The sequence below is a fragment of the Stenella coeruleoalba genome, assembly GCF_951394435.1.
Source record: "Stenella coeruleoalba genome assembly, chromosome: 16".
Classification (NCBI taxonomy): Eukaryota; Metazoa; Chordata; class Mammalia; order Artiodactyla; family Delphinidae; genus Stenella; species Stenella coeruleoalba.
Window position 1 is genome coordinate 27,305,407 of NC_137162.1, and position 11,750 is coordinate 27,317,156.

The 11,750-nt window shown below is 56.2% G+C and overlaps 1 protein-coding gene across 1 annotated transcript; it reads right to left on the reverse strand.

The window, feature by feature from the left end:
* Window positions 1–2,716: 2,716 nt before the first annotated feature.
* Window positions 2,717–9,927, reverse strand: SFXN3 (sideroflexin 3). Its single transcript, XM_079900611.1, has 11 exons — window positions 9,852–9,927; window positions 8,520–8,683; window positions 7,683–7,857; window positions 7,244–7,338; window positions 6,832–6,907; window positions 6,361–6,446; window positions 6,012–6,139; window positions 5,808–5,857; window positions 4,894–4,943; window positions 4,364–4,411; window positions 2,717–4,091 (listed from the first exon to the last, which is right to left on the reverse strand). Exons 2-11 carry the CDS (start codon window positions 8,678–8,680, stop codon window positions 3,995–3,997), a joined length of 966 nt encoding a protein of 321 aa, XP_079756737.1. The 5' UTR covers window positions 8,681–8,683; window positions 9,852–9,927; the 3' UTR covers window positions 2,717–3,994.
* Between the last annotated feature and the right edge of the window lie 1,823 nt (window positions 9,928–11,750).

An 11,750-nucleotide genomic window follows, 5' to 3' on the forward strand; every position in this document is an offset into this window, starting at 1 on the left:
TTCGAGGTTCCTCCACAATTCCTAGCAAAAGGTTGCCCGGCATCAGGACCTGAGATCACTGCAACGTGCGGGGAGACTGAGGAAGAGGGGACCGAGAGAGGTGCCTTAATGCCTGCCCTGCACGGGGCTGTGTCCCTGCAGATGGGAAGGCCCTCTTCACCCAACAGCCCATTTCTACTCAGCGCCAGGCACAGAGCCACACTTAGCAGAGTTCAGTGAACTGTGGGATACAAGGGTGGAGAGACGGAGAGGCCACGGCAGGCGCAAGAGGCAGGACCAACAGCCTCGCAGGCCACTGGAAAAAATCGGGGCTTGGGACCCAGGAGGGGCCTCGCGTGATTCCTCACTAACCTCGCGGATTTCTAGGCGGGAAGTCAAAGGGCGGGCCCTGGGATGCTCTTGGATTTCGAAACTGGAAAGTAGGGAGGGGATTTGGCGGATTTAACGGTTCAGTACCGAGGTCATCAAGGAAGCGGATCTTTGACGTAGGTTCCAGGATCAGGTAGGCGAGGCGAATCGTATCCCCGGCCTGCGGCGCTGAAGTCACTGCCCGGGAAACGGGAAGGAGGCGGAGCCGGCCGAATTTTGACTGACAGGAGCCAAGCAGGGGCGGGACTCTGCTTCTGACTGGCTGTGTCCCCCACGAGGGGCGTGGCTCACCTATGACTAACAGGCCCAGGGGCGGGGCTGGCTTGAGACTGACAAGCTTGACGGGGAGGAAATGGGACTTGGTTTTGGCTCTTTGGACACCAGCCAGGGTGGAACTAGGGTAGTCTGACTGGCATGAGTCCACAGGGCCTGAGCTAAAGCTGGCCCAAACCACCTGTCCTTAAGATGCCGGCCATTAGCCCCAGCGACCAAGGAAAAGAGCAGGATATGGCCACCTGGTCCCCTCCCTATGGCCAGGGTAAGCCAGGCCTCCAGGTCCAAGCCATTTTTTCACTTCGAACATAGGCCAGGAGAGAGGAAGAAGGCTGGGGAGGAAGGCCAAGGATGCAGATGCAGGTTCCCAGAGAGGGTTCCTGGAGTCTGAGCACTGGGAGGAAGAGAGGAGGCCCAAGAATGGGGCCGATTATTTAACTGTGAGAAAAGTGCTATCTCTACCCAAATGCTGACTTCCGAGGAAAATTCCAAGCATGTGGAGGCAGTCTGGAAAACATGCCTGGCTAGGATTTGCCCCTAGAGAACCTGTGAAATTAGCTTAAACCAACCGTTTTTTCTTTGAGAAGCTGGTATGGAACTAGGAATGAAAGATGGCAGGAAAGCCTTCCTTCTAACTGGCCCACTGGTGCCCTGACCAGCCTTCTCTCTGACATGGTTTAGTATTATCTGCAGAGCACAGATAATTGTTATTAAATGTTCTTAATGATTTTGTTTTACAGAGATTCCAGCACCTCACTCCCCAAGTGGGTTTCTTTTACCTAGATTTTCCAGTAAAAGTGCAAGGCCTCTTTTCAAGGGTATAGCTGTGGGCAACTTCCTTAATGTCTTTAATAAGCCTGTGTCTTTGCTATGAATGGACATAACATGTCCGGCCTCACAGGGGTGGTTGTGGAGATCGAAGGAGACAATGAACTTAAAGTACTTGGCTTCAGTAAGCCTGCCTGGCACAACAGGGAAGGACTCAATGAGCAGTAGCTGGTGTCACCCCCACTGCCCATCAAGTAAACTCCTACTTCCTAAGAGGATCGAGTGAGCGCAGGCCAGGGTAACAGGTCACTTGAGGCTGTTGTGGGACCATTCAGCTCTAAAGATTTCTTCTGACCACCTAGTGTGAGAGCTTTAGGCTGAAAAAAAAGGGAGATGAGGGGTATTTCCTGCAGGGAATAGGGAATGGATTTTGTTATAGATTCATTCACGTTTATTCTTTTGAATCTTCCTAAGCCGAGACTTGGGGTAAGAGAGGCAACTATTGGGGGAATTCCCTGGTGGTCCAGTGGTTAGGACTCTGAACTTTCACTGCTGAGGGCAGAGGGTGCGGGTTCAATCCCTGGTCAGGGAACTAAGATCCCGCAATCCACAGGGCCAAAAAAAAAAAAAAAAGACAACTATACACTGTTTAATAGTAGCTCTCACCAGTTTTACATAGGCATGAACAGGACTTTGGGCCTTATTTTTCCTGGAAAAAAAAAGGCGGGGGTCATAAGCAGGGAGGGAGTAGAGGGCCCTGGGGTCGGGGGAAGGGGTGTTAACTAGCAAATGGTCCCGACCAGGCTTGTTCCAGTGTTGCATCAATGAGAGTGTGTAGGGGTGTAGAGGTGTGCTGGCGCCCTAACAACTTCTCTGATGGAGCCAGGCAGTCCTTAGCCCTCTAGCCTTCCTCTCCCAGAGGCCACCACCCCATGCCAAATGCCTGAAGGGAACCAAGAAGCCCAGAGCCTGAGTTGGTTTGTAGGTGTGTGATCAGCAAACCCGCACCCCCCGCCACCGCCCCCGGCCAGAAAAGAAGGAAATGAAGCCAGCACTCCATCTCCTGAGGGAATAGAAGGTGGAGGCAATCTACCCACATCCCTCCTACTTTAGTACTCAGGGTGCTGATGGAGGACTGATTTTTCTATACTCAGAGCTCCCTCTGCTGGGGGCTGAGGCTCCCTACAGAAGGGGAGGGAAGAGACTAAGAACTGAACTTTGTAGGGAGAGAATGGAAGGCCGCAGGCAGCAAGCTCTTCCTGGACACTCAGGACATAGAATTGAATGAAGATCAAGAAGTAGACAGGTTTTCGGTTTATTCAGTAACAGTGGCACCATAACTTTTATTACTGGTGGCGGTTGTTTGGGGGAGCAAGAAAGTGCTCTTAGAGGATCGCACTGGGGCCTTCACCCCACTTCAGCCAGAGGTCACAGGAGTTGGAGTCATGGTCCAGCTCTGCACTCCGTGAATTCACCAGCACATATTCCATCCCCAAGTTCACCTCCCCTATGGACCAGCCGTTGACTGCCGGGCCCTTCCTCCTCTTGGAGGTGGGGGTGTGGGGGAGCAGGGCCAAAAAGCCTCAAGAGAAGGAACTAAGATCAGGATCCTGCTGAACGTCCAGCAATATCAGTGGAACACAAAATCCCCTGTCTTGAGATCATATGCTCAGGGCCTAGTTGCCCTTGAGGTGTCCTAGTTACAGCCACTCAGACACCTGTGGAGTTTAAGCACCGTTCCCACGCTGTGTCCCTCCGTAAGAGGGTGCAGTGGGGGCTCTTAAACAGGAATGCTTGCTCTGCCTTTGTGGCTTTTTGGTTAGGGGAGGGGGTTGGGATTGTAACTTTAGACTTAAGGTTATGATGTCTTGCGGCCCAAGAACTCCTAAGATTGTGCCTGAAGATGCCCGTGCTACAGTGTGGGGGAGATGGGGAGATGGCAAGAGCAGTACAGGACACTGACACTCCTTTGTTCTAGCAGAGAAGAGGAGAGGAGATGACCCCTTCCAGGATGTAGGGAATGCGATAAGCCCCCTGCCTCCCTTATCTTGCCATGTCATCCTCTGCCAGCCCAGTTCCTGAGTCAGCTTCGGAAGCCAGGAAGCAGAAATCTGAAGGATTCAGCCCAGTTTAGCCTGCTAGTGTCCCTCAGTCTCTGTCCTGAGATCCTGGGTCTCCTCCTGTGTCCAGAAGGGGCAAGGTTCCACCAGGAACGACTCGGCTGGTGGAACTGTTTAGGCGAGAAAGTCCCATAGCCTGGCCGGCTGGCAGGTGACAGGAGGCCAAGAAGGGAAGCCAGACATGAGGACATCCCAGGACAACCTGTACACACATGTATCACATATGTACATGTGTAGACACACTAGTGCAGAAGGGATCATGTGATCCTGCTCTTTGAAATCAGAGGAGAGAAAAAGGCTACGGGGGCACCTCTCCCAGCCCAATGGATTGCTGGTCTCAACGGCTGCTCCCACACCAGGCCCCCGCCCAGTACCAGGCAGATGGAAAAGTGGCAGGGACGGCAAGGCTCCACTAAAGCAGCAGCCCAAGGAGGTGAGAGAGGAGGCCAGGGGCTGACGCCCCCTCAAAGCCCCTTGTTGTAGTAAACCGCTTCGATACTGGGGTTTTGCTCATGGATCTGAGCTCTCAGCTCCGGCTCCAGCCTGCTCACGTGGATGGAGCTGCAACAGAACAGCGCAGGCAGGCTGAATGTCCCTTGAGCCCACCCCCTCAGCTGGGTGCCCCCCGATCACCACCCCTCTTCCTCCCAGGTTGCTGAATCTTCTCCTTCGACTGCCAGAGGCCCAGATCACTGTCACTCCCCCACCCCCAGAATAAGCTGAATGCCTGCCAGGCCTCCTCCGGGAACACACTGAAGGAACCTAAATCAGCTGCTCCCAGAGACGTGGAGACCTGTCTGAAGCCCCCAGCCAAACCTGGGGGCAACACTTACCTTCTCTGGGGGAACAGGGCACAGCACAGGGGGGTGGCAAATACCAGGCTGAGGGAGAAGAGTGTTGGAAAGGTTTGTGAAGCTCTGATCTAAGAGTGTTCCCTCCCGGCACCCCACCCCATCTCTGGAGACAGCCCCTAGGGGTGGAGACTGATGAAAGCCAACGATGACATTAGGTTCTGGCCGAGGAAAGAGCCTCCAGAGCAGTGACCCAGAGCGCCACAGCCAGTGACAGAATCAGGAATTAAATGTGCATGAAACTCTGGGCTGGTACCAAAAGGTATATTTCCATGGTTTCCGTGGTGGATGTAGAACCCCTTCGACTAGATTCTTGACCTTCAAGAACAGAGATCACTCCTAACACACACAGTATGCTCTACAGGTGTCCAAGACCCCTACCAGCTGAATGTATGATGTATTTAATGTATTAAATTATCTTAATTATCTTATCTTAAAAGCAATAAGACCCCCCCACATCCACCACAGAAAGGATACTCCCACACATTCTAGCTAACTCCCTGCACACTTACCAGAAGCCCACCAGTCCCACCTGCAGGGGCGCCCCCAGCCAGGGGCGGCGCTGTGGGGAGAGAGAGAGAATGTAATGGTGTGTGTCCCCTGGCCCCCCTCACCCCTACACATTCACCCACCGCGGCTCTATCCCATCAGCGCTGCCTTTGAGCCTCTGATATGTGGCCCTTTTCTTTCCCCCAGTCCCATAACAGGGACTCACCACCCTGCACTCCAGCCAGGCCCATTTGCTGACACCCTCCCTAGCGTCCCACCGCCCATCTTCACCTCTCTGAATCGCTTCCCACACTTCCTTCAGGAGCTGCTTTCTTCAGGAAGCCTCCTCTAACCCTCCACTCCCTCCCTCCCATCCCACTGCGTGAATCTGTCCCTTTCCAAACACATCTCCTGCTCTGCACACCCTTCTTGATTTGCTCCAGCCTTAGAGGCCACCGATCTGTTGCTCCATGTACATGGCTGGCACTCAATAAATATTTGCGAATAAATGATTCAACAAATGAGCCAGAGCTTGTATCCCTGTGCCTTGCTTCTCCGTCCTGTTCGCATGCGGGTGAGCCTGTGTGTGTGTCTCAATGTTTTTTGTAGCTGACAGCACGAGCACGATATCAAGCGTGGCTGTGATAGTCCATCCCTATGTGTGTCAGAGGTCTCTGGAGTGACACCAGCTTTCTTCAGGACAGAAGCCCTTTCTTTCCTTCCCTTCCCTTCTCCTCCTGCACCCTCAGTGTTCCTTCCTTCCAGCTCAATTTATTCTTGCTGAATGAATTAATGAAGGTGGAAGGGGTAGCACAGGGGTGAGGCAAACAGGTAGCAAGTCTTAGACTCAAGTCAGGTTGGAGAGGAAGTTGGGGACCGGTCACTTCTGCCCCCAGTCACCACTATTTCTAGGACGGGAGAGGTGAGAGTGATGTACCTTTAGGAAGTCTTTCTTCTCCAGGGTGTCCATGATCACTGGGGGAATGGCTGAGGGGAGGCAAGGAGGGAGGGAGTTAGTAGAGTGAAAGTCAGGACCCTAAGGAAGGGGCGATCCCCCTTTGCAGCTCCTCCCACTCCCCCCAGAGTCCTCAAACCCCCCGAATAACGGCACCCCCTTCTCTTAGAGCCGCCCCTGCCTTACCCATGGCAGGAATCGCCATGCAGATTCTTGACGTCACCACCTGGAAGATTCCTTGCTTGGCTGCGGCCACCGAGTGGCCAAGCCTCTGACCCTGTTCATCGGTCACTGGGATGCCCACCTGCAGCTCTCTGAGAAGGGAAGGGGGTGGGGGTCAGATCACAGGCCCCAAATCTGACCTGCCATGCTCTCACGGGCAGCTAGTCCCCTCAGACAGCCTAGATTCAAAGGCTGGTTCTCCCACCCCAGGATCCCAGCACCAGACCGAGACTAGGCCCAGCAGCTCGTGTGGCTGGCTGGTGTGCCTACGTGCACCCTGGGCGTGCACACGCCCGGAGCTGGGGCCTCTCACCTCTGCCTCATCAGGGGGATGTTGATGCAGTTGGCAGCTGCCACAGCTGCAAAGGGCACGAATCTGCCAACCAGCGGGGGCAAATGCTGGGGGAGGAAAGATGTCATTTAGTGCAGGGGTCCCCAACCCCAGGGCTGCAGACCGGTACCTGTTAGGAACTGGGCCGCACAGCAGAAGGTGAGTGGCAGGCCGGCGAGTGAGCGAGGCTTCATCTGCCGCTCCCCATTGCTCGCATTACCGCCTGACCCATCTCCCCACCCCCGTCCGTGGAAAAACTGTCTCCCACGAAACCGGTCCCTGGTGCCAAAAAGGTTGGGGACCGCTGATTTAGTGACCCTAAGGGCCATGGGGTGGTAAGGAACTCTGAGGAGAGAGATGGGGAGCCTGTAGGTTGGGGTGGAGGAGTGGTAGGGAAAAAGGAGGCAGATAAAGCGTGAACTGAGGGGGGGCAGTGGAATGGGGGGGATTTACCTTAGTGAGGGATTTGAGTCCCAGGGCCGTGGCCACAGCCCCGGTGGTAGCACTCACGTAAGCCGTTCCCAGCTGCCTGTGGACGGAAGAGCCAGGACACAAGGTGGGAGGTAAACAGTCCAGCATGTGGCTCTTTGCTTCAGGGACGTGAGGCATGGGAGGGTGGCCTCAGTGCAGAGAAACGTCTCCCCTGCTCCAGGGCAGACTTGTCTGGAAGCCCCAATCCCTACCCTTGAAGAGGACTGGGTCCCCCAAAGCATACACAAGAAGACCTCAGGCCCTCAGTCAGGCCAGGAAAGTGAGTGGGGGGCAGGCTGAGAGGAGGCCGCTGAGCCACTGGCTGCATAGGCCCAGGGGAACAGGAGAGAGCAATGGAGGGCCGGGAGAAGAGTCCCTGAGAACAAGCTCTCACCCCCCAGTGATGGGAGCATCGCCACTGCGGTTGGAGTAGTTAACGATGGCATTGAAGGACTGATTCACCCACTGCCAGAACACCACGGTTGGGGTCTTCCTGAGGGAACAAAGACACTTACTTCCACAGTGTCCCACATCCTTGGACACTGATAATAAAACCCCAAAGGTTAACCCCAAACCCTCAGGAGGGACCCTGTTGATGCCCCTAGAACGTGCTCTGGTGACCCCTACATGACCCTCCTTACACAAACACACCCATTGTCTCTGGGGTGGGAGGACCCCGGGGGCTGAATTCTGAGGAATGGAAGGGATTCTAACGCAAGCTCTCACCCACCTACTATTTTCTGCCCAAACTGGCCCAGAGAGGAAGTGCCTAGTCATCAAGTCACACTGTACCTTGAACAGAGCACCCAGGGAGGAGACACACAGAATAGGACCTGCCTGTAGAAGGTGAGCATGCAGCCGGTGATGGTCATGTTCATGGGCACCTGGGCTGACATGCGGCCAATCAGGACCACCTTCTCTCCTGTGTCCGGATGGAAGGCAGAGTCGTACACATACTTGGCCCTCCAGAGCTGGTCCTCGGTGAGCCCTGGCGTCACCACGCCGGCCCTGCAGAGGTTGGCAAGGAGGAGACAGGCAATTCTAGGGGGTAGATCTGCCCTCCCAAGCCCTGCCCACCCAGCTCAGGGGAAGTCTGGGCAGAGGACCAGGCACTTTGGCTCCCAATTTCAAAACAAAGGAACTACTTGTCTCTGGGGAAGAATCATGTCTTGCCAGAAGGAGGGCTCCTATTTCTATTTCCCTTCTAGCCACACAAAGAGGGGTGCCCTTCTGTTTCTGCCCAAATGCTAGGTCAATGCTGGGTAATGGTGGTTTCCAATGAGTCAATGGCTCATTGGCTGGGGTGTTGCATGAGTTTTTCCTCCTGGAGACAAGGAGGCTGCCCTCCTACTTCCTTGGGACTCAGCTGAGCCCCTCTGTCCTTGCAGAGGATGGCCCAGCAGTGGGACAGGTCCTTGTACAGGGTTTGTGAAACACAGAGCAGCCCCCTACCCACAAATATCGACACCACCTCCTCAACCCAAACACCCTGAAATCCTTTAAGTTAAAGTTCTGTGCCCTAGTTGTCTGTGATTCCAACCGAGAGGGCAAGGGAGTGAAGGGGTGGAGGAGTGGAACAGGGTCACGCTCAAGTTAGGGGAGACAGGTGCAAAAGGTACTGTATTAACAGCAGGGAATGAGCCCCTGTGTTAAATGGGGTTGGGGGTCACCTGTAGTTCTGTACGATGTTCCGGGAAGCTTCTAGCTGTGCCCCAGACAACAGCAGATTTCGGGGGTCAGTCACAGTGAAGAAGTGCCGGGCTCTGCCCAGGAAAGTGCTCTGGTCCCAGCGAGGTTCCTGGATATTGATATCTAAGGGCAACTCACCCATTTTCTGCAGGGCAGGGACCAAAGTCAGAGGACTCCAAGGAGGGGTCCAAGGGGTCCACATGGGGGAGACTTTGGTGGTGCTGCCCTGGTCCCTGCCAATCCTTCTAGAGCTCAAGATGACTCTAGATAGGTAAGCAAGGATGTGGGGAGGAGCTGTGTTCTAGGCAATGTTCCAGCCCCCCTGGGCCACTAGAGAACATGGCCAGGAAAACAGATGTCCTTGCACTCTGGCCTGATACAGATTTTCATGAGTGAGGATTTACATGTGTGTGGTTGACGCATGAGCAGCAACTAATCCCATGCAGCTACTCTTGTGCTCTGTATGCACAGAAATGCAGATTATATGCATTACACATCCACGTTGATGTCAGCTTTAGGCCCCAGTTGCCTTGAGACCTACATACAAACCCCCAAGGCTGTTTGGGAAGATGGCATAAGCCATCTCACTCCCCAGGCCCTGACTGGAGGACAGCAAGGGTTCACTGGCAACTCCAGGGCTTACCTATTCCAGATCTCAAACAGGGGACTCTGATGCCAGCCAGCCAGGTGTGCTCGTGGGCATGCACAGTCCCCTCTCCAGACCCATCTTCCTCAGCCCACACTGTATGGCCCAAGGCTCGCCTTGTTCCCTAGCTGGGCAGGACTGGCAGGAACACACATCCACCTCTCCCTGAGCTACCTACCTCTAAAGGAGCAGGATTCAGTGAGTGAACCCTCCACTCGGCACAGAGAAGAAAGCCTGAAGCATTCATCTGGCCATGTTGGGCAATATCCTACAGAATGACTAATTCTCTCCAACCACACTTCCTCCCTCACAGGCAGACACACCCTCCCCTCTCACACACTTACATTCACATACCCACACACAAAGACACCAGCATACACGCCCTACACCGACCTGCAAACAGGGTGGACATGCCCTGCATACAAAGACCGTTACTTACACACACACACACACACACACACAGCTCATATCCATCAGTTGCAGACACTTGAATGTGTGACCATACAGAGTCTCACCCCGACATTCCCTCCCCAACCAACCTCCCCTCGTGCTTTAGAGCCGAAGATGCTGAATCTCGCAGGACGGAGGCAACTTTCCTCTCTGACTTCCAGCCCTCAAGCCCCTCTCCCCTGACCCCCAAACCCCGCCCGGCACAATGGGCACTCACGATTTCCTAGGCTCCTGGGCTCCCGTCCTCTGCAGCTCTCAGTCCCGCCTTCCTCTCCGCGCGACGCCCCCGCCCTCACATCCATCACGGGTAACGTCACGCGTGACGCTCGCCAGCCTGAGGGGCGGGGACTCCCTTGGCGCATCCGCCCGGCGAGGCCAGGGATTGGCAGAGCCTGGGGGCGATGGGTGTCATTTAAGGGCGACGCCCCCAGCCCGGGCCACTGAGACCCGGCCCTACGCTGTCTCCCAGAGCCAATCCGACCTCAGGGATCAGTTCTGGTCACGTCCCCAACCCGAGAGAGGAGGGTAGGAGCTGCCCCATTTGCTTGCAGTCCCCTGGCTGGCCTCGGGAGGCACCCGGCCTCTACAACCGGGGGTCTAGGTGCCCGGGGCGAAGGCGGGCGGCGTGGAGGGGCATCCTCTGACGGTACGCCCAGAGAGACTCGGGTTACCGCCCGGCTTGTTTACTTAATGGCTGCCTTGGCAGTGGCCTCTGCCTACTTGGACCCCTGGTCTCCTACCCCGGTTCCCTCAAGGTCCTCTCGCAGCACCTTGGCATTCTCACCCCTTCACAGTCCGGTTCTGCTCGTGCCTGTGCCTCTTCGGTGTCCCCAGCCCTTTCCTCCTCCCTAGTCCCCTTTATACTCCCCTCTATAACCTCTAGCTCCACTGAGTCCCCAGTTTCCTTATGCCCCAATCCCTACCCCTGCATCACTGACCCTGGCCGCAGTCCCTGCCCCGGATGTGAAGGGGCAGAAAGCTCAAGGTACCTCTGTCTGCATCAAGAAAGTGGATCAGAAAGAGTCTTCCTCCTTCTAGTGTCCTGGAACCAGCTTCCCTGCCTTGCGTCCTTTCCAGAACTGGGTGGCCAGAGAGACACTTTCTGACATAGGAGGATGCATATGAGGGCAGCGCTCAAACACACACACACACACTCCCAACTCACCCAGTCACCATACAGAGCATGCGTGCTGCACACCCAGGTGCCAGCCCGCGCTCCTGCCCACCGCAGGCTCACGCCCCGCTCTGCCCAGGTGGCATTCCCTCGCTGAGGCCTCAAGGGTGACCGCGGAGGGGTGGCAATTCCATGAGCCCTGGTAGCTGGTTTGGCTTGGAGAAGACGTGGTTCTGGGCTCCCCTGCGCTGAACCGGTAGCGGGAGCTGGGCGAGCTGAGTGAGACCAAAGGCCTAAGTTCGCGGTGCGGGATGGGGCACCAGAACTCGAACTGGAGCGAGTAGAACACAGAGGCCCCAGCCCAGATTACAAACGGCCGACCGGGGCACCCAAGGGAGGTGGCTGGAGGGAGTGATTGGCGGCCCTCCCAGCCAATGGGAGCCCGGGGCTGCGCTGGGCGGCCCTATTCCTTCAGCCTCGGCGAGGCTTGGGCGGGGATCCCCCTGCTGCTGCTGCTGCTGCTGTCGCCCGCGCCCGCGGGCGGGCGAGGCTGGCGGCTGCAGCACGCGCGAGCAGGTGAGGGGGGCCGGGAGGACCGAGCCGGGGGTAGGGTGCTGCGTTCTAGGTCCAGGAGCTGCTCTGAGGGATTTGGCCCAGGTTTTGCGCGGGATGTTGGGGGGCTCTCGCCAGCAGGTCCTTCCCCCAAGGCTGGGAGAGGTTCACGCCCCTCTTTGGACGGGAGGGAAGGGGGGACAGAGGGGACCGCAGCCTGGGGCCTGGGGATCTCTGGGGCCCTTGGCTGCAGCTGTCCCAGGTTCTGAAGCCCCTCGAGGCGCAAGTCCCTGGGGCTGGCCCCCTACCCACATACACAGGAGGGGTGGTTCAGCGAACTGTACTGGCCCAAATTTCTCTCACACTGCTTGCAGCCCTAGGGCCGGCAATATTCCCATCTCCACTATCTCAACCTCTACTGAGGACTGGGGACCTACCGGAGTAGATGAC

Excerpts from the sequence above, each read along its gene's own strand:
- SFXN3 (XM_079900611.1), bottom strand. The coding sequence starts at position 8,680 with ATGGGTGAGTTGCCCTTAGATATCAATATCCAGGAACCTCGCTGGGAC. Across the intron at positions 5,858-6,011 it reads CATGGCGATTCCTGCCATGG|CCATTCCCCCAGTGATCATG; the intron begins GTAAGGCAGGGG and ends GCCTCCCCTCAG. Across the intron at positions 4,092-4,363 it reads GCCCTGTTCCCCCAGAGAAG|CTCCATCCACGTGAGCAGGC; the intron begins GTAAGTGTTGCC and ends GTTCTGTTGCAG.